The sequence below is a fragment of the Phlebotomus papatasi genome, chromosome 1 (assembly GCF_024763615.1).
Source record: "Phlebotomus papatasi isolate M1 chromosome 1, Ppap_2.1, whole genome shotgun sequence".
Classification (NCBI taxonomy): Eukaryota; Metazoa; Arthropoda; class Insecta; order Diptera; family Psychodidae; genus Phlebotomus; species Phlebotomus papatasi.
In genome coordinates this window covers 57,768,352-57,790,858 of record NC_077222.1, presented here as the reverse complement: position 1 = coordinate 57,790,858, position 22,507 = coordinate 57,768,352, and the positions used below count along the sequence as shown (strand labels likewise).

The window sequence follows — 22,507 nt, the reverse complement described above, 5'->3', positions numbered from 1 at the left end:
ATCGGGATACTTTTTAATTCGGGCAGCAGTTATATTTGAAAAAAAGTTTGTTGACATTTTTCAAGTTTGATCTTGGTTATCGAATGAAGGAAATATGCTTAAATTTGCATTGATTTGCCTTACTAATAATGTGATTATGCATTACTAAGGGATTTTTATGACATTTACAACAAATATGAGTATGTAAACTTAATGAGTGTGCAGATGAATATAGCTATATGACTTAAAAATCACCGAGACCCAAGTCAAAAGAACTGTCAGTCCTTGGGAAATAAGCGATATCCTTATGAAAATTCACTACTTTTACATTTTATTTATCGAAGACGACTTAACCGATTTTAATGAAATTCGGGTCAAAGTCGGTGTATGACTTAAGCATTAAATAAATATTTTTATAATTGTTCTCTGACTGCTCTATCTGGTACCTCCCATACAAATTAGTCGTGCCTTAAAATCATAAAAGATTACAGGAAAAAAAAACTAAAGACTTGATTCGTGTAATGGGAAACCCTCGGTATTTTCGGAATCCTTGGTGTGTCTTCAACTTGTGTCCGTCGAAACTTATAGTCCATTACGTCAATTTTCTGTTATATCTTAAAGTGAGTGTTCTTAAGAAATGGCTGGAATAATTTTTATGAAACTTGTTTTTTTTCTCTCGATAACGGTATAGTGTAAGTTGTTGATGTCAAAGAACGATTTCTAAAGGAGAACTCAAGGAGTATTTTTCCTAGAAGAAACCATATCCCTATCTCTTAATTTTCTTTGTAATTATACAGATTTTCCCCAAAAGATCCTATAATGCCCTTTAATTCAATTAAAAGTATTGTGTCCTCTTGTCTCCTTTACAGAAATATTCTCCTTAAAACAGTAGCTAGGAGTTGGTAAAGATCATAGAGTTGAATTGTATCGTTGCCAGTGGAATTTAACAAAAGGTTCAGAGTATAATGGTTTTATTATAAAACATTTTTATTCAAAACTTATATTATTCAAAGTTTTAGATAACGGTAGTTTTTAGGTCCTTGCGATCTTAAGAAGCTTTAACCTTTATCAAGGGAAATATTTGAGCATAGGAGATATTTCCTTACATACAATAGTTTTTATAAATTTGGAGAATATTCAAGAATTTATGGCGAAAATTCTGAAAATTGCAGGGAAAGTAAAGAGATAGGTATGGTTTGTTCTAGGAAATTTTCGATTGAGCCTTTCTTTACAAATTGTTCTTAGGAACGACTAACATAAGATAAACCGTTATTGTATAAAAGGGGAGTTTTGTAAGAAAAAAAATGGTCATATTTCTTAAGGATATGCTTTATGCTCTAGTGCTTTTCCTACATACTTTTTAGGTTGGTCTTTGAACTAAAGTTGTTACCTTTGTCAATACCTATTCGATGATATGGGTATAATTCGTGGCGAAAGGTTGGATCATTTTGCCTATTGTCCTTTTCAATATAATTTTCTTATAACTAATCATTCAAATGATTTTTTTCCAAATACATCTAGAATATTTCTTCAGAAGGATTTGACTTGAAGAGGTCATTCGACAGCATTTGGAACTTCTGAAATAGGCCTGAATCTGGACTAAGCAACAGAGCAGAAGAACGTTTTTATTATGCCAGCAAGGCAAAAGTGTTTCAGTTTTTAAGCATTCGGTCAAGTTAGCAAACTACCTATCAACAAAAACCTTAATTAAGTACTTAGTGATAAGGCTAAGTTATGCCATCTTTCGTTATTTAACACAAAGCGTTAACATTTGCATTTATTTTTTATATATTTTTTAATTAGTTGAATATTATGTGGAAAATGATCGTCTGTTTGCATATATTGATTACGGATAGAGTGACTTAATTATAAGTTTATATTGAAAAAAAAAAACTTACCAATTGTTGCCAGTCCTGACCAATTTCCCATCTTCATGTAACAATTGAATATGGATTCGTAGCAAAAATCATTCTCGATATTGTCTTCGAATTGCAAGAGATTTCTGTAGATCTTTTCAGCTTTGAGCAAATATCCCTGACTTTCATAATCAATGGCTTTTGTAAGCTGTGAATCTGTGTTGAGTTTATCTGAGAAAATTCCCGATACTACATCATTCTCAGAAATATTCTGATATAGTTCCGCAAGTTTCAGCCACAATTTCTGCTTCATACTCTCTTGAGATGCCTCATTGTTTTGATGAATTAGGAAATCGAGGCAGGATTCAATGTAGAGAGCAGCACTGGGAATCATATTGCTAACAATTGATGACATTGCCACATTGTCAGGAGCAAAATTGAAGATGATGGGATCACTTAGACCCATTTCCATCAGCGTGGCAAAAATTATTGATTCGCAGTTCCTCGATGTGTTGAGAATCTTATTGATATGCGCACTCACAGCTTCTCGGAAAGCTGTTGGATTGACTTCCTCACTGGAAATGATACCATTGTAGAGCGACATGAAGATATGCCGAGCAACAATTGCATCCTTTTTTACTAGTGCTTGAAGAGGCAGCAAGAGAGCCAAGCAATTGATCAGCAGATCAGGGAAATCCCCAAATCTGTATCTGCGATAAAGTACTACTTCATTTTCTTTTGCACGTCCTAGATTAATTCGTCGCTGTGGTTCTGCACGCTTTTTTTCAATCGCTTTCAGTGCATATTCCTTGTGAGACTTCTCTTTATCCTGAATGAAGCGCTTCCTGAGATTACTCAGAGAGATCTTTGGGGCATATTCATTGGGTTTAGAAATATGCCGGGATTGCCTGTCTAGAATTTGCGGTGGAAGAGAAAACAGCAAGGAGTTGGGAGTTGCTAGGGCGAAAGTTTCTGGTATTCTGGCTATCGCTGAAGGTTCTTGCGTTGGTTGAAACTCTGCTGCACTCGCTGTTGCCTTAAGCATTCTACCCATTTGTAGGGAACTACCAACAATCACTTGACGTTGCTGAGACTCCACAAAAAGAGGCACAAGTGATTGATTGGACTTTGAGCGCCAACTGATGTTCAACTCATATTCTGTGAATTTATAGTTATCCTCAATTTGATTTATGAAGAGTTTCTCTTTCGAATTGTGATTGTGAACTGGCAGATCGAGGAGGAGTTGAGTAGCAAATTCTAGGAAGTGCTTTTCTGACTTTGGATCATACAAATTTTCCATAATGCTCAAAAATCTTTCACTCAACCTCTGAGATAAGTTCTTTTCATTTGACCAAAAGGTGAAGATGCGATTTTGAATGTCACTGTCCTCATCAGATAATCCATTTAGAAGTGCAGCCAGGACACTTCTGTACAATTCACTTTCCTGTTCTGACCTTTCATTCAGCATCTCTACAATATGTATTAAGATTTCATATATGAGATCTCTGCACTCGGCATTTCTGTGATCAGTAAAGACCAGAAGATCACTTGAAAGCTGCTCAATCTCTGATATCTTCATATCACTCAATGCCTTATTGACTATATGAAGTCCAAGGAGTTGATGTTCATTCTGCTTCAGAACATCACGGATTCCCATTGTAATCAATTCCCGAAAAATAGTATTTCCATAAGTATCCATTCCGGAAAGGAACATCTCTAGGCAAATCTTCTTCTTCGATCCAAAAGCATTGGGAATCAAGTGAGCAATGATGATCATGAATGGTTTTAATATCTTAGGATAGGTTTTCTGAATGCCATAAATCACATTGATGAACTTCTCTTCGCTGGTTCGTTTGATCATTTCAATTTTCTGTTTGAGCTCCTTCGAACAAACATTATCATCAATTTCTCCATCAGGGTTGATCTGTTTGATGCACATTCCCAACAAATGGGATGCTGTTTGATAGACACTTTTGAAATCATTGTCCAGACATGAGAAAAGAGCCCTCAAGTAGTTGATCTTAATGGATTCTTCCCATGGAATAATCTCACTGGATAAAACAATAGCATTCAATTGAAGACCACAGATATTCTCTCTTGAATCCGTGCTGTTTGTCTGCCTTATGAGATCATAGAGTACTTGCCTCTGAATTCTCACAAATCCCTTCCAGAGCTGCACGAGTCTATTGATCAAGTCTAGATTGAGCTTAAAGATCTCAGTACGGACATGATAGGAATTTTTCATAAGGAAAGCCAACATATCTGATGCCGTACTGGCTTCATCGCAAGCTGTAGGCAGATAAATCTCACTCCATTCGAGGATCAGAGCTACTAGATCAGTGATGAAGGAATTTAGTTTGCTTCCAGCACATTCATCCACAATGAATTGCATTAGAGGAGCCATGAGAACAGAACAGTAATGTTTGAAAACATCTCGGCAATTGTCTACCAATTTACAGAGGAAGATCCTCACATTCTTATGCTCCTGACGACTATAAATACTATTTGCAATAGATTGTACCCATTCTGGAGTTGACCTTCTTCCTGTGGCTGATCCTTCAGGAATTGGAGTAATCTTGTTCTCAAACATGTGATTGATTAATGCACACAGAGTTGCCATGAGCTCATGCTTATTAATGTCCACATTCTCCAACTGTACGCTCGCCAGTTCTTTCTCAGTGTCTTTGTTGGCAACATCTTCAGCATTGCGAATTGCTGCATGAGTAAAGTCAAATTTTGTTACTTCTTGACTCAGCGATGACAGAAAAACGTTGTTAGTATGGGAAAATTTTAAATAGTCCGCATCACTTTTCTTAGCACTTCTCTTAATAGATACCATCAAATCCTTAACTTTTGGATAATCAGGAAATTCCTGTTCAATATTGCTGTACAACTTTGGATCTCTGCAATTGATAATTCTCTGCCAGATATATTCATTCTTTGCAGCATTCTCTTTAAATAGCAACCCCTCGTAAAATTTCAATTGATCCAGGGTATTGCTTACGATTGTGCATAGGGCTGAATAAGCATGACATTGATATTTCCTGTAAAATTCCATTGCAGTCTCATCATCTGTGCGAAAAATTTCCGTTCTCACCTTGAAAGCCTTCTTAGTTAAGTGCTTGATAATCTCAGTTCCTGGAGTACCGAGCAATGAAAAACTGATTGTCTCGAGAAATTCTCTATCAACCATACTAAATAGGCACTCTATCAATTCATAGCCCCCAGCTCTACTAACGAGTGCTTGCTCAACTACCCATCCTTTACCTTCCAGTCCAAAACTTGTCTCAGTCAAATCAACAACTTTCTTAATGTTATTCTCATAGAAAGTGATTATAGCCTTTGTGGTAGAAGCTCTTATAAGAGTTTTGAGAAATCTACGACTTACGATCAGTCGAATACTGGGTTCATGTTGTAAGTTGCAGAAACCATCAAAGGAGAGCTGAAATAAGAATTTCTAATTGTGATCTTGTCCACAATAGTTACCAAATTTGATTCAAATTTAGGATTATGGAGTGAATGAATAGTATTTCTTATCGGGTCCCGGTCAAAATCTCGAAAGCCAAAATCCCGAACGCCAAAATCCCGAAAGCCAAAATCCCGAATTCTTAAAAGTGTCATAGCTACTTCCGCGATTTCACTCGCGCTTGCTAGAGGCAAAGGGAAATCTTCTGTGTCTTGGAAAATTATTTTAAACATTTTCCTCCATATAATTTCATCCCTTTCAGGATTTTAAAAATTCGGGATTTCGGCTTTCGGGATTTTGGCCTTTGGTAAGCGAGATTGTTAAGAATCTCATCTAATACACTATGCAAAAAATTGACAACTTTTTTTGGCACACAGATCTCACATGGTACGTTTGGTAGAGTCGAGTCCCCTGATCAAGAATCTGTCCTTGGTTTTTCTCCTATACGTCACAATTTTCTTTAATTATTTTTTTTGCTGTTTTGTCACATATTACCAATTATTCCTCCGGTTCTAGTGTACAGAACTTAATAAATGGGCATCCGTTGGAAAGGTAAGTAGTTGTGCTTCAATTTGAAAATTATGTGATATTTTTTCAAAAAATCCTTGGGGGCGGAAAAACAAAATCAAACTAAAATTTCTTAAAAATGACCTAAGAAAGCAACTTTTGAAAAATCATATAAACTAAACTAAACTAAATATTAATGAACTCTCTTCAGCACACAATAGACTCCACTTAGGACTACATTTGTGCCATAGAAGACATCCTGCTCCGATACCTCTAAATGCCTTATTTTTTGATTTTTGTCAGAAAATTTTTCAGAAGAAATGCTCCTTTTTTGACCAGATTGTTACCATGTGGGGGAAGGAGAGGTGGGACGTCTTTGGAATGTATGGGTGAAATATCCGCTAGGATGGTCTCTAAAACATATTCAAAAATGAAAAGCATCGATGGTTTAGTTCTTCAGATATTTCTAAAAGAGTTGTTTCTGGAGGGGAGGGATAGACGTTGGGATGAAATTGAAGTGACATTTAGATTCCTTGGATCAACTCATGGGTGGGTACTCAGAACATTCCAAGTCTATATCATCATCAGTTTGTTGCGAAAATAAGTTTTTTGGCCAAAAATTTGCAAGATTTCATATGTTTTGAAAATGACAAAAATCAAAAAATGACATTTAAAGGTATCGGAGCTGAATTTCTTCTATGGCAAAAATGTAGTCTTCAGTGAAATCTATTATATTGTTACGAAAGAAGGGGAGTGGGTACCCCTTCTTCATAAGAAAACACCCTGACCATAGATTCTCCTAATCGAAACAGTCAATGGGGGCTAAGTGGAAGGGAGCGCCGAAGTCCTCTGTGTGACTAAAACACCCAACTTGTTCTCTAGAGGGGATCCATTTATTTCTTTACCAAGTACAGACATCTCTTTTCGAACCATAGCAGCTTCATTCTCGTTACTCTTTCAACTTCTTCTCGGCAGCAGCTTTCTCTTTCATTCGGCAGCTTTCATCCTCTAGCCTGTCTCGGTGGCTCCACCCATTTCCTTTACTCTGGGGGGGGGGCTTAGGCCCGTATTGAGATCGTTCCATGGGGGGGGGCAGATGGAGAGGCGTCTGCCAGCCTAGGGCGTCTGGAAAGTCTTCGTGTGGATTCGGCGGTCTTCGGGGGCCATGCGTTGATGATTTCTACTTCGGTACTGGCTTCTCCCTCTCGCTTCCTCCGCATCAGCATGCATTGACATTGCGTCCAAACGTCTGGAGATCCTCGCGTGAGTTCGGCGGTCATCGGGGTCCATCGGCTGGAGTTTGACTACAGTCCGGAATTCCCCTCTTCGCTGTAAAACTCGTGGAACGCTTTTAGCGGCTGGTCTCGACGTTTGATTCACCTTCGGTTAACCTCGGTGGTCTTCGGGCACCTTCGGATGGCATTATGGCTCTGTCCGGAATCTCCCTCTCACTAAGGTTTACGCTGCATGACATTTTGTGGCGGCTTCCGACGCTGTGCGGGCCCTCGGATGTCTTCGGCTGTCTTCGGGCAACGGGCTGTATACATGTCCCAGCGCGGACATCACCCTCGAGCGTTGACACAGGCTGTGAGCGTCGATCTTGGCCACCATCCTCTCCCTTGGTACGTGACGTCCCCAAGCTCGGCTGTTGTCTTTGTCTCTCCTGGGGCACAAGTTAGTGCGAGGAATGGTCCCTCTCGCACTAATGCGGTTGTCCTGCTTCCTCCTGTGGCGAAGATGGTGCGAGGAATTGTTCCTTCCCTCTCGCACTGCTGCACTTTGCAGGTCCCTTTCGGCAGCATTCCTTCTTGAGTCAGTCGAGCAGCCTCCCGGCGTAGCAACAGCTATTTCCCACGATGATTGCTGCTGCTGGAGTTGGTCTTCTTGGCTGCTGGCTGGTGGCTGCTCCTAGTCCTGGGTGCTGATGCTGGCTGTTTCTGCTGCTGGTTCCTCCTGGAGATCCCCCTCGGCCTGTTGGCCGGCGACGACTCCCTTCTGGAGCTCTGGAGTGCTGCTTATATAGCCCGATTCTAACGGAATCCTTTTGCACACGTCCCCACTCTGCACTTGGTGCGCTTGTTGCGCCACAACTTCGAGACGGGAAGACTGGTATTTTGCGCAGCACCACCGTGCGGTGAACACATACATTGTTTTTGGCGCGTAATTTTGGCGCGTGATTTTAAATTTCCTCCAGTCTGTGAAATGTGCTCATTTTTACCGCCTTGAGAGAGCCAATTTCGTTACAATATGCTGAAGAGAGTTCATTAATATTTAGTTTAGTTTATATGATTTTTCAAAAGTTGCTTTCTTTGGTAATTTTTAAGAAATTTTAGTTTGATTACAATAAGTTGATCTAGGCTTATCACTAGTTTTTACGTACACTGAGAAAAAAAAGAGGCTACGATTAACTTTTTTTCGTCATAACTTTAACACTTTTTGGGTGTAAAATTATATCAACATTTTTTAATGTTAATTTTACACCTTTTAAGAGTAAAATCAACATGAAAGAAGGGCAACTTTAACCCATAATACACCTAAAAAGGGTAATATTTACACCGTTTTCGGATCAATACTGCAGGATAAAATTAACATTTCCGGAGTGTTATTTTGACTTTTTCAGATTTCTCTCAGTGTATGAACTGCCTTCCATGTTCAAGGATAATATTGGGATCCTGCATCGATGGGCAAGTTGATGAACGAATGTTTGAAAACTGGCTTTTTGTCGCGTTTATCTTAGACCGGCGTCTCAATTTTATCTCAATTTCGGAACAATATTTTGTAGCAAACGTATGACTTTTCTTTGAACGGAGGGAGTTATTAAATAATTATATATGAATTATTATAAATAGGATCTTACCTGCAAACACTCCACTTGTATATTTTCCTGCATATGTTGCATGCACTTCTTTAGGTGCACTCCAATTTCGTACTCCATCACGTGCTTTTTATCTCCGGCAGTGGCATCAATGAGAAATCGCAGTAGAATCGGAGACTGTGAAGCCACTAGAGCTTCCAGAATAGTCCTGAAGGTCACCACTAAGCTAGCACGTTCCATACTTTCAGCTTTGAACTCCGAAGAGATCAGTGGTAAGTGATTGGCCTGAAAAGCCCTAAGAGCATTTGTAAGCTTCTCATTGGAGACGTCATTTGGTCCAGTGATTGTTGGCAGAAGTTCTAGGACATGAATCTTAATTTCCATTGAAATATCTCGGTCAGTGATTAATTCCAAGATCCAGTGTTCCAAATCCGGAAGTTTCGTGGCCAAACCCCATAGAGGATACGGACTGATCATGGCGATATTGGAAATGAGTTCAATTTTGTGAAGATCTGCGAGTTTGTAGGAGAACTTCCATTGGGAGAAGGAAGTTCTGAATATATCCCAGGAATTGATGATTGCATCAACTAAGATTTTTGCATTGCTTCTCTCATGAATTTTGTCAAAAATAAACTTACACAGCTGAATTATCAAGCGACATACAGTCGGAAGTTTCGGCTGAGTTAGCGCTCTAATAATTGTTGTTATTGTTAAATCCATTGTACTTACAAGATTGGCCAGAAGTTCATCTCGATAAACTTCCAGAAAGTACTCTCCGTATTTTATAAATCCTTTATCGGAGGCATTAATGCTCTTCAGGGGAGTGTCGTCAAAGAGAAACTTGATCACTCTCGAATGAGTCTCTTCGCAGAAGAAAGTAATGGACAGGATTAATTTGAGATATTTTTCAACATCATGAGCTATTTTCCTGGGATATGAATCATCATTTTTAACTTGTTTGATAACCTTGAAGAGGTACAGGACCAATCTCTCAACTAAATAGATGAAAGACTTTTGTGCGACTTCGGGGAAGGAAGATAACTGAACATACTTGCAGATGATAAAAATACCTCGAACTGAGCGATATTCCGAAGATTTCACGGAATTCCTCTCCACGATACTCTCAATAGTCTCTGTAATATTCTTCAGCCTCTCAATAAATTCATTGACAATCTTTCCAGAGAGTGCCTCACTAAATTCCTTGGAAGTGTCCCTTTTGAGTCTCATTAGGACCATTTCAGCTTTTGTGGGTAGGGATTCTTCAATTTCTCTATGGCGAAAATTTAATCCCAGTTCATGTGGCTGGAAAATCAAGTCACAGACAAATCTTACAATGTGACTGTCTCGCCTCCAGAAACTCGATGGAAAATCACGACCACAGCTTTGGACGACTTTTGTGAAGAAATCCATTAATCTGGCAGACAATAGAGCCTTGATATCTCTAATTTGATGAATAAATTTTGCTCCCATGTCCATTTCATTGGAATTAGATTCACTCCAGAGATCAATATTCAAATGAACAAAAATTTCATCTTCACCTTTCCAGCAAATATTCTCCAAGTAATACTCAATGGCATGGAAAATTTTGCTTTGATTTACAATCTTGTCAGGATGCTGAATTAAATCACCCCCAAGGAGCCATATTTGATTGTCCAGATCTGTCAAAAGGGTCTCCAGATACTCATAGATCATCTTCACAGACAAAACGTCCGATGATGTAATGTGAGTTAGATCTGGATATTGACCAATTCCCTCATTGCCTTTCCTTCCCTCACAAACTTCCAAAATCTCTTCTGCAGAAATACAAGCTGTAATGAATTTCTTTGTGGAATTGTATTCTTTCACATAAGGAGCAATCTTCATGAAAATCTCAATGCATTTTGCTCGGTAAATCTTTCTATGAGATCCACATTCGCGAAAAATCCACAGAGCAAATTCCTTCAAAGTTGCCTCCTTCAGAGCTGTCGGTGTCATCCTCTTCTCACTGACCGTACTGAAAAGGTCACTCTTCTCGCACAGAACCCGCACAATGTGATCAAGAGCAAGGGAAGCCTGTTCAATTGCCATATTTTCGCATTGAAAATTTGCATCTTTCATGCATAGCCTCAAATTTGAACAGTACAGATACCCCAACATTATCCAGTGCCTATTTAAAAGACCCTCGTCCTCACGTAGGATCCTGTAGAGATTGTTAAAAGCCAGAGAAGCTCCCAATCTGTAGTACACATTGAAATTCCAACAATAGAATTCTAATTGATTCATAATTCGAGTAATATTGAGCGGAGACGTATTCAATTGGTCCTCAGTGGATTGTCTCAGTGTCCACGAAACAAACTCTCGAAGGCACCGCGCAGCCAAATCCCTCACAGCGGCATTTGAGGGATGAGAAAGATTTTCCATAAGTGCAATTAGAAGTTCATTGACTCCATCCTGATTTGGTTGTGCTTTGTAGTGCATTATTTGCATGAGAAGTGGCTCAAACATCTGCTGAACGGCAACATCGGTATCACAGCCCAGATAGATCAGCTGTCCCCACATTTCAGTCCAAATCTTTGGGCTACGCACTGGAATCCCAATCATATACAGCACAATTCCATGCAATAACTCACATGCATTTATCTTAACTTTTCGATCACTAGACGACAGGGCCAACTGGAAAATGCGCGGAAGTAGAGGATCGAGGCATACAGTTGGAGAGACATCAGAGCAATGAATTTTCAATTTGATACTACTTCCTGTATCCCACTTTGTTAAATTTGTGGCAGTGTGTATCTTGTTGTTCAGCAAATACAGGCAATGTTCTGGTTCAATTAGGCCTGCAATAAGAACGATTTTCTTTTAACCCTTTAAGGACGATTGGGTCACCGATGACCTAAAAATGAAATCTTTCCTACGATCTTCTAAAGTTATGCTTTACTCTAAAAAATTAGAAAAAGTGATTTTTTCGGAACACCGATTTTTGACCTTCTCGTCCTTAAACGGTTAAACTTGAATTATACCAAGAAAAGTGATAATTGAATTTGGATTATGATGCGTTTCTTTTGTTTCTTACGCTAAATAAAATTCGATTCCAATTTGAATTTTTATTCATATGGCTCTTGCACACCTTTTAGATCAAGAAAATTGTATGTAATCGAAATTCACATCCCTTTCTTTCTTACATGTTTTGCATATGACTATCTCATTCTTTCGCATACCAAATTCGATTGAGCTAAATTGAATTTGATGTGATGTTTAAAAGAAGAAGAAGAAGAGCGCGAGAGAATGAGATAAACATATGCAAATCATGTGAGAAAGAAAGGGATTCGAATTTCGACTTCATGAAATTTTCCTGATCTAAAAGATGTTCCGGAGCCAAAATGGCTCTATTCGTTACCTTTTAGATCAAGAAAATTGTATGTAATTGAAATTCACATCCCTGTCTTTTTCATAAGATTTGGATGTCTATCATACTCTTTCATTCTCTTCTTCTTTTTTTTGAACATCACACTAAATTAAATTTAGTTCAGTCCAATTTTGAGTACCAAAGAGTGTGATAGATTTATGCAAATCTTTCGAGAAAGAAAGGGACTCTTTTTTTGATCTCATGAAATTTTACCGATCTAAAAGGTGTGCCAGGAGCAATAGAGTTTAATTTTTTTTTCATCGAATTTATGAAAGAAACAATTTTTAATTGAATAATATTATTAAATTGTATTTCTAATCTAATGCCCCCGCCAACATCTTTCAGATGAGTAAAATTTAACAAAAACAAAATTCGCATCTCTTTCTTTCTCAAAAGGTTTGCATTAGTTTATCACACTTTTTCGGACTTAAAATTGGATTAAACCAAATCGAATTTAGTATCGCTCCTTGGAAATTACAAGGGGTTAACTCACTTTTTTGCGATTTTGAGATTCTAATGCACTTAGAAAGACAATTTAATAAAATTTCAGATGATATAGGGTAAATGTCCTAATTCAAAACCATTTCAAGACGCTTTAACTTTGACAGAAGATTCAACACATTAAGTTCATATTTTTTCTGAAGAGAATTTACATAAATTTGCTCCTTGACTCTTCTAGAATGTTACTGTTTAGTGAAAATGCTTTAGATATAATTTGAAAACTTTTTAAATATAAGAAAAATACGCGAGTGTAAAATACTTCTATTGGAAACAAATTAATCCAAATGGAGACAAGGGAAAGTTCCTAATTGGAGACAAACAGTGTAACTGAAATCAATTGTTACTGAAACCAAAAACAGTGTAACTGAAACCGCGACGAAAGGCTTCCAAAACCTTGTTGAGTTGCTTTTTGAGTGCAGGTTTTGTTCTTATTCCTGATCTTTTCTCTTTTCCCATCTAAAACAATAAGAAAATCTCTTCAAAAATATCATATTTCTGGGGTTTTCTATTGAAGCATTTGTAGACACTTCAGAAAAACCCTTTTAGTTCACGAAATAGGTAATTATTTCATTTGAAAACTTCAAATACCGTTAACAATAAAGATTGGCACTTAATTTAACTAAAATTAGCCAGAAACGTGACATTAAATGTTAAACAAAACGAATATACAACAATCACCTCATTGTGTTTTTCATTGGAAAACAAGGCAAATCGATGAAAAATTCCATGGTGAAAAGGTATACTTTTAAGTTTTCTGAGAAATTAACAAATTAAAATTTGTGAATATGAATGGATTTTCGTTTTATATGGTGCAAAATTTACTAAATAATGAAACTGTGGTATAGTAAATATATAAATATAATAATAAGTACTGTAGGGTAAAGGCTCATAATTTTGGACAGTCTGCTTATAAGCATCGATGTTCCAAGTTTGAAGTGCGATATTTTCAATACTAATTTACTTTTTTTGTTACTCTCTTTTCAGAAGAGTTGTTTAGAAACTTGGCAATGATTTATGTCTTTGTTTTTAGTAAAATTAGTCTTAAGACATTTAAAAATGAATTTATATGTAGAGGTGAATTTGACTCTTATTTTGGACAACTTGGTTATTAATTTACACAACTTGGTTGTAAATTTGGACAGCTAATCCGCCTCAACAGGATGCCCATTGTCCTTCACTTCATGAACCAATCTTACCAAGTCCTCTTCCTGTTCATGTAAGGGAAACGTAGAATGTCACAAGAAGCCCGGAAACTTTCCATATCATTCATTAAAGTGGGTTGACTTCGGTACCCCAAGTACGTGCGGATTCGCTCATTCCCTGGCCTTTCCGGGAGCCTTTCAAGACATTTCTCGCTATATTTCTTTCGTAAAGATGATGCTCCTTTATTTCTCAAGGCATTTGTCCAACCTAGTCATCACAAAAGCTAAAACTTCACGAAATTTCGTGAGAAAAACACCTGTCCAAAATAAGAACCATCACCTCACTTGTGAATGTCTTAAAAAATTTCCCATTTTTCACACGAAAAATCTAATTCACAAGGCAAATCTCACTTCAGGTCAAATGTATAAATCACCACTAACGTTAATCAACACAATATTCAATGAATATTCAATAATATCACTCAAAAAAAGCAAAGAAACATTGTTAGTACTTCACCAAAACTACATAAGACTGAAGTAAGCCACGAAGTTCTGTCATATTTCTCCTAAGCAATTGCTCACACTGAATTTTCAACAAAGCAATTTCAACTCAAATCATATTCAAAATTTAACGTATTTAGTGTTAAAATCTTCCAAAAAGAACAAATATTTAGATAGAATTAATTTTTCATCAAATATTGGAATTAAAATCCATCATTTTAATCAATTTATTTTTAGTGTCCAATTTTACCCTCAAAGTGTCCAAAATAAGAAACTGGACAAAATTATGAGCCTTTCCCCTATTTTTTTCATGAAAACAATTACGTTTCCATTTGGAGTAGCGAAAAATTTCCATTTGGCGCAGGTTTTGAATTTGCTCAATTTACCCTATAGAGATTTTTGTAGAATATTGAAAAATATTATTAAAATCTTGTTATTTTTCACAAAAAAATGCTAATTTTTCGATTGAAAAACCTCAAATTTGGTTTTATTATCAAAGTAATTAAATTTCACCCCATCACCTTTAGAAGGCCGCCTATCGTTCCAAAGAAGCCGGAGTAGAATTAGTCAGGGACAAAATTTGGCATTGCAATGTTATGGATTTCAAAAGGAATATTGAGCAAATCATTACTCTTTTTTGGGCAAATACCTCCCTTCCTATTCACTGAAAATTCCTTTTCCTGGCTAATCTGTCTCGATCTTCCCTACTCTGAAAAAATGTCTTGTTAAACGAACAAATGGATTTTGTTGAAATTTTATCAAAAGGATGTTATTTACCAATTTGACAAAACTTTTTCTAGAATTTTATATGAAAAAACACCCTTTTGACAAACTTTTAACAAAATCCAATTGGCCGCCGATTTGACAAAACTTTCCCATATTCTATATGGAAGAACATCCTTTTTACAAATTTGTCTTGTTAATTTGACAAAACATTTTTTTTTCAGAGTACAAATTTAAATGTATGTAATAATTAATTTTCTCACCGATAAAATCATAGATTCGTTTTTGGAATCTGAGCAATTCGCTGTCAGTATCCACTTGATGCATTTTCCTCTGAATCTTTCGTCGATTTTTATATCTCACAATTTCGACACTGAGAGCAGAAGGATTGGAGAAGCCCTTGCTCTGTAGAAAAACATCCAAGCACGGCAGAACATTTTCCAGAATTTCTCTGACTTCTTCTGTTCCATAAGATTTCTTGACAATCCGAAACAGAGTGGTGAGAGCTTTATTGGCCAGCCACAGAAGACTTTTCCCAATGTCGAAGGCAATTTTGAGAATTACATTGAGTTCCTTTGGAAATTGAATGGAAATCTCAATGGGAACTATCAAAACAGCTTGAAGGCACGAGATTTGAAGATCTCCCGATGTGAACTGAGCTCGACTGATGAGTGTTCCAAGTAAATATGTTACAATGTCTCGAGTTTCGAATCTCTCAAATTGGTATTCATCATCGAAAAATTCTATTTTAGCAGCAACATCGAGAACTAATTCGAGGAGCTTGCAGAAACCACTAACTAGTGGATACTTTTGGATATTGGTGACAATTAAATCACAGAATGGATGAATCCAAGGAAGAAAATTCTCCTTGTGATGATCTATTGATTGATCATTCACGACTTCTCGAAAGAGATCAATCAGATTGAAAAACAAATGAAAATCTTTGGGTTTTACAGGATCCAGATCAATGTTGGGATCACAGAATGTAAATTCCTCATCCTTGCCATTTTCATCCTTGTACATTCTCTTTTTCGTCTGAAAATTCAACTTTCCAATCATCTTATGGATAGATGCGATAAAAGCTGAATAGACAGCTTCAGAGACTTTTTTGAAGTGTTGACGTTTTCCTGAAGCAAAGATTCCCTTCCAGAGCGGTAGATAATTTCTGTAAGTGATATTCTCTTTCCAATCCTGAGCATTTTCATCCCTGAATGCATCGTAAATCAATTTATGACTGCAAGTCCAGATGATTCCCTGACGAGTAACTGATTCCAGTACATCATGAAAAATAGATCCTTCGAGAAAGGAACAATTCAGAAAAGTGTTCATCAGAGCCTTTATTACCAACGCATGGTGAGCTGCTGAGAGATAGTGAAAGTCCTTCATGAAGTTGATAATCATGTTTTCTAACGAATTGATTTGATATCTCGAGATCATAGGCATATGAGCCATTATTTGACTGAGTGACTCCATGAAATCCCCCAGATGTTCCATATGCTCCCTCTTGTTGATCTTCTCTGTGAAGTAGGAATGATCAGTGGCCTGAATTACCAGGTTCAGGAGAACTTCCATTTGTTCACTTGATTCAACTGCTCGACAAGGGCCAGCCATCAATCCGAATCCCTGAATGGCAATTCGGATTTCATGTGGTTTTGCATTAGATGATTGCAAAACACTTTTGAAGTATTTAAAGAAAAATCGCAATACTTCAGTATCTTCAGGCTTTGATCTCTCTATTATTGTCGTTGCCAATTGCCTATGTACAGCATTTATGGCATTTATTGCGATTCTCTTATCTTCATACGTCAACTGCAGCCACTTCTGCAGGGCATGATGCCAAAAGACATAATCCCTTAGCAATTGTTCAGCCAGTAAATTTGTGTGATCGGTTAGGAGGAGCATAGCACTTCTAAACAGAGCCTTCTCACGAATTTCCCCAATATCTGAGAGCTCCTTGACACAATTGTAGATATAATCACATTCCCTGACAGCTTCATCCCCCTCTGGAGGAAAGTTAGTAAGGTAGCAGTTAAGGCCATCAATAGCACCAGCCACTGATCCTAGGGAGAACTTATCCTTCTTTAGCAGAAGGCTATCGAGAGTTGTGAAGATGGCTTTATGGAAACGTTGCTGGTATGAGCCCACAATGTGATTAGCAAAGTCTTTGCAAATCAATCCAACTACCTCAAAAGTTAGCTGATGCACTGAAAAATGATAAAAAATTACAAAAAAAATAAAAAGAAAAATCAAGTTCAAAATAGTCTTACATCTTGCTGGAGGATCACCATCACTGAAAACGCGGAAAATCTTGTCGAGAACAGTTGGGAAGTCTATGGATTCACAGAGCTTTTTCAGGAGTAGTTCATAGATGATTTGCATGCAAAACTCTTTCTCCCTTGCACTCACATTTTCAGCAATAATGTATTTTGTTGCATACTGGAAACAATTTTAAACATTTTTAAATAATCTGCGGTGTATAATGATAACTTTTCGACAGTATCGAATCGATAGTATCGATAAATCTATATCTGTTAAATTAAGTAAATGTCGAGTTTTTGCACATTGTTGGGCCATTCATTGATACATTCTTAAAAGAATGTGATTGTTAATAAATATCTATATTAATTACAGGAAATGCAGCTATTGTTTAATTTTTTTTCAAAATCGCCAGTCGATATCAAATATAAGTTATCATATTAGGGGAGACTGTAAATTTACCGCTCTACAACTTTGTGAAAGGAATTTTCCTCTATTTTGTAAGGAAATACGTTTATCGAGCCAATGTCTAAAAGGTAATTTTGTGACTATTCTCAAAAATGCTGGGGCAAATAGTATCAGACATTGGGTATTATCATATTTTGATTCGCCTCATTACAGGCTTCCGTAAATTTGAAAAAATACCTAGAGGACATATTTTCATAGAAAATTTATTCATCTACACCTTTGTAAAACACCGTTTTCTCTGCGAGAAAAGTGAGAAAACGAGAAAAGCGCTTTTCAAGCTATTTTAGAAAAAAAAAACACACACAAAAGACTGCAACTCGTTTGACCAATGCAAACAACAAGCGGCGAGACCTGGTAATGACGTTTCTTTTCGCCGTGGGAGATCAGAAATTGCTTCGCTTTTTGTTACTTTTTGCTCTATACCTTTTGTTACTTTTTACCCCAAGTGGCCATTTTTAATAAAAGGATTTCTGGAGAAAAGAACTTTTGTGAAATTCTAAAATAGATAGCGGATTCGTATTCAAAGAATCCAAATTATTTAGAAAATATTCACCAGTGCATCAATTATGGAAAATAAGTAGGTAATAATTGTTATCTTCTGTAAGGAAAATATTTCAAAAATAGGACTAATTTCGATATTTTTTATTTTCTAAATTCCTTGTACGAATTCTATGAAACTTACGACATTGACGAAGGTCTATGGATGCTATCTATAGAAAAAAATTTGAGCCGCTATCTTTTTTACCTTGGAAGATATTGAATTGTGAATTTTTTGATTTGTGACTTTTTGCCCCAGTCTCCCCTACCCTTGGTTTAAATATACAAGTCGGGTGAAAAGTTTTAAGAGTGATCAGGAAAAGGGGAATACATAATTCCAAGATTTTTTTTTCCTAATCAATAATCTCCTACATCTTTGACATACTTGACTTAATGACCCTTCAGTAATTCTAAACCATGGCATTAGCGTTTTTCTGGGTCATCTGCAAAATTTGCTTCTACGGGTGTTATTGCTTCTTTATTTGGCTTAAAGCAGAGGTATGCAAGAACCGTTTGAAGTTTGAAACCGAACAAACGTCAAATAAAACTTGTACGTCTGTGGTCAAAACGCTACCTGAACAAACTTATTTTGACATTTATTCGGTTTCAAACGGTTCTTCCACACCCCTGGCTTAAAGTGTTGCCTACTGAGAAATTCATTCACGTTTCCCGACAGATAGATGTCACTAGAGGTCAAATTTAGTTAATAATGACCACAATGACGGATAATCAAACAATTCTTACATCAAATATTCGAATTTCGGATTATAGTGTTGAAGCAAAATTTTGTAATTTTTTTTACGTAAGCGGCACCTTTCAATCAGATTTTTCATATATACAATTTTTTTTTGCAAAATGTATCGATGATGTAACTTGGATAAACAAAACATTTGCTGATTTAAATAAAATTAATTGCAAGGACTAGTTTCATTTAGAAATATGAAAGTGATTGAACAGACTTCTGTTAGGAATAGAATTTAGAATTTAGAAATAGGCGAAAGCATCATTATCAATGTAGCTCAAGTACTTGATAGAACTTGGAAAACAACTGAGTTTTCTTGGAGAAGATAAAACGTTTAACTTGACGCTTTGTCCCAAACCTCCCCGATCTGGGGCAATATGGGACGCAAAAGAGGATGTTTGGGACGCATTTTTTTTTCTAATTTACATGATTGGAGTATATTAATTTTTTTTAAATACTATATCAAATATTTCTAATAGAAATACAAATGTTTAATCTTTCATTTCATACTTATAAATTAATATCAATGTTATTTGTACAGTAGAGCCATTTTTTGTCAATGATTTATTTGAAGTATTTCCTTCTTATTTGCCATTCTAGCTTTTTTTGTTCTTTTGTTCTAAATATTGAAATTATCATCATCAAATTCCTCAGACGAGGAGATTCTCTTGACACTTTTAGTTTTGAACTCATTCACGGATTCCTGTTTGATTTTACGATAACTACATGGTACCTATTTTTCCTTATTTCTGGAGAACTAATGACAATTGCAGAAGGATATTACTTGAGAAGTTTTCTTGACAAAATAGTTTCTAACTAGTTTGGACGGTTTGGACAATGGTTGAATATCCTCAAAAGAAGAAATTATAGATTCCCAAGATATTGATGGTTTAATTGTCTCTGTAGACAAATACTCAACTGGTAAACTTTGCACAAGAGGGAAATTTTCAGTAGAAATTAGGAATTAGTCTCCATTTTAACAGTAACGATTTGCGCGCCACCTACAATCTTGTCGAAAATCAATGTCCCATTCATCCCTTTTCAAGTGTCCAAAACATCCCCGCGTGTACTTTTGTTACAGTAGACTCTTTGATTGAGCGTAAAGTAAAGGATCACGATAAAATAGGAAGAACTATAGCGAATTTGAGCGAATTAGCTTCATAATTAAACGTGAAAATTGGCAACAAAATTTGTCACCCGATTGAAAAAGAGCCGATTGAGTGAGTCTACTCCTACTGTATTTAAAACATTTAAATAAAAAAACAGCAGTGTATAATCTTTGAAACTTTTATTAAAATATGTTCCCAGATTACACTGCTATCTAATGACACAGAAAAGTTTTGATTATATATAGCTGATATAAAATACAAAGAAAAAAGCTGAGACTTCAAAAAATATACTAATTTTATCAATTTTTAAAAAAGTGTTCATAGAATTTAAACAATAAAACTGAGGATATCCATTCTTTTAGTTAATATATGTACATCTGTTGCCTACGATGGGGTAGTGGTAAAATCCCATTTAGTTTAAAAATTAATGAAAAAATCGCCTCGTCTCACACTACCCCTGTCCCAAATCTCCCTGGTCTTCCCTAAAAAAAGAATTTCCAGGTGGAACTGAAGTTTGGATCCATATTAAGAGTTAGGGCAGAATCACATTGACAGTAAAATGCTCACCGTCACCGTCAATGCCTCACCGTATTTCGTTAATTTACGGATTTTCATTGCAATTCTTACACATATTTTCTATTACCGTATTACCTTATCTCATAGGGGAAACTGGGGCACCACCAAACACGGGGTAGCACCAAACACTGCGATTTTTTATTCAGATATTCAACTTCTAAGGACAAGACCTATAGGAATTTATAGGCACTATAGGGATGTTTGCCTACTGAAGAAATGGTTGAGATAGTCCAAGTACTTAAGAAATAAAAATTAGTGTTTGGTGCTACCCCGTGTTTGGTGGTGCCCCAGTTTCCCCTACTTAGTGGCACTAGGTGAAAATAGTATAAGAAAATTTAATAAATAAAACTATAATGCGATAAACGGTGAGCAAAGAAAACTGTAGGATTTTTTTTCTACAGTTTTTTTCATTCACCGTTTATCGCATTTTCGTTTTATTTCTTCACTTTTCTTATATTATTTTCACCTAGTGCCATCGAGTATGAGATAAGGTAATACGGTAATTGAGAATTTGCGTAAGAATCGCAACGAAAATATTAACGAAATACGGTGAGGCTTTGACAGTGACGGTGAGCATTTTACTGTCAATGTGATTCTGCCCTTATATAGAATTATTAACAATAATTTATAATTCTCCCAGTTGTTTATAGGTGGTGTCGTTCTCAGAACTTTTCACCCGACCTGTAGTTTGAATAGATAAAATGTTCCGATTAGGTACACATCTTTTTCCTTATATTATTCTACATTATTAACCTAAAAAGTGTATTCTTGTAATGATGTCATTTTAATTCTAAAACCATTCTCACATAGAACTTTATATAGAAAATAAAATGTAATAATGGTGGATGCTAAGAAGGCATGACTTAATGCAAATTAGTAAATTGTTTTTTTTACTCAAATATTTTGCATCAATTTTTCTGGATAGTGCATAGAAAAATATAAATAAATAAGGAGCCCTTTTCATTGAAATTGAATTTAAGAATTTCGAATTACAGTAGACTCTTGCTAATTCGGCTCTTTTAAGATCGGGCTACTTTTTAATTCGGCATTTTAATTTAATTTGGCATGGTTTGTCTTAGTTTTGATGTGATTTTGCATTATTGAGGGATTTTCATGAAATTTACGTTATATATGAGTGTGTAAACTCAATATCTATATGCACATGAATAAAAAATCGTTGCATTTCAAAAAGTTTGTCGCCTGAATTTCTGTCTAATTCGGCTGACATTTCGGTCCCATATGCCCGAATTTGAGAGAGTCTACTGTATTTTTAAGGATCCTAATTCTTTTAATAATGTAATAATAAAGGTACTGTACAAATGAACAATAAAAATTAAATTTGTTAAGAAAAAATTCAAATTTGAGCGCAGTGACACAATTTGGAACTACGGCTCCAATATGGGGAATTCTCAAACAGTGTGACAATATCATGACGAATTTAAAATTTTTTATGTGGTAAGTCCGGAAGAAATAATTGAAAATCCTAATAATATCAATTACGAAAATCTTCATAAAGATCTTTACAATGGCCATTCAAAGAAAACAAAATAAACTACGGAAAGATCATAGGTTTGAGCTTGTGCCAATAATTTTGTCATGAACTGTATTGATGACTTTTGACTACACAGGTCCAAGTTTTTAACAAATTCTTATTATAATTTTAGGATGTCTCCTTTTAAAAACATTTCAGAAAGCATTTATAGATTTACCTGAACCACAGACGTGACATATTTAGACATTTTTTCAGGATGCTCCCGGACAATCCGCAGGTGCAACTGAAAGATCTCCACATTGATTTGCTTGAACATCTTGTTGTACTGAATACTTTGGAAAAGGACCGCGATTGTCCCACTATTTACATTAAAGATAATGTCTATAGCTAGATCTGGAAAAAACAAGTAATATCATAAATTAAGAATGATAATAAATCCTTAAAATTGCATT

General features: G+C 36.1%; 2 protein-coding genes across 4 annotated transcripts in view; both read right to left on the bottom strand.

Annotated features, from left to right (window-relative positions):
• The window catches only part of LOC129808738 (Kv channel-interacting protein 1), a 303,848-nt gene that overhangs the window by 42,710 nt on the left and 238,631 nt on the right, over positions 1-22,507 (bottom strand). The window lies entirely within an intron of this gene.
• LOC129807861 (DNA-dependent protein kinase catalytic subunit-like) overlaps positions 1-22,507 on the bottom strand; it is a 38,420-nt gene that overhangs the window by 15,606 nt on the left and 307 nt on the right. For all 3 annotated transcript variants that reach the window (XR_008752333.1, XR_008752334.1, XM_055857434.1), the window contains exons 2-6: positions 22,273-22,448; positions 17,143-17,311; positions 15,139-17,079; positions 8,666-11,439; positions 1,878-5,277 (exon numbers count right to left, since the gene is read on the bottom strand). Coding sequence is in view for 1 of the 3 variants with exons in the window: in XM_055857434.1 (XP_055713409.1) it covers positions 1,878-5,277; positions 8,666-11,439; positions 15,139-17,079; positions 17,143-17,311; positions 22,273-22,448 (8,460 nt within the window). In the remaining 2 variants the exon portion in view is untranslated. The remainder of the gene's footprint in view (positions 1-1,877; positions 5,278-8,665; positions 11,440-15,138; positions 17,080-17,142; positions 17,312-22,272; positions 22,449-22,507) is intronic.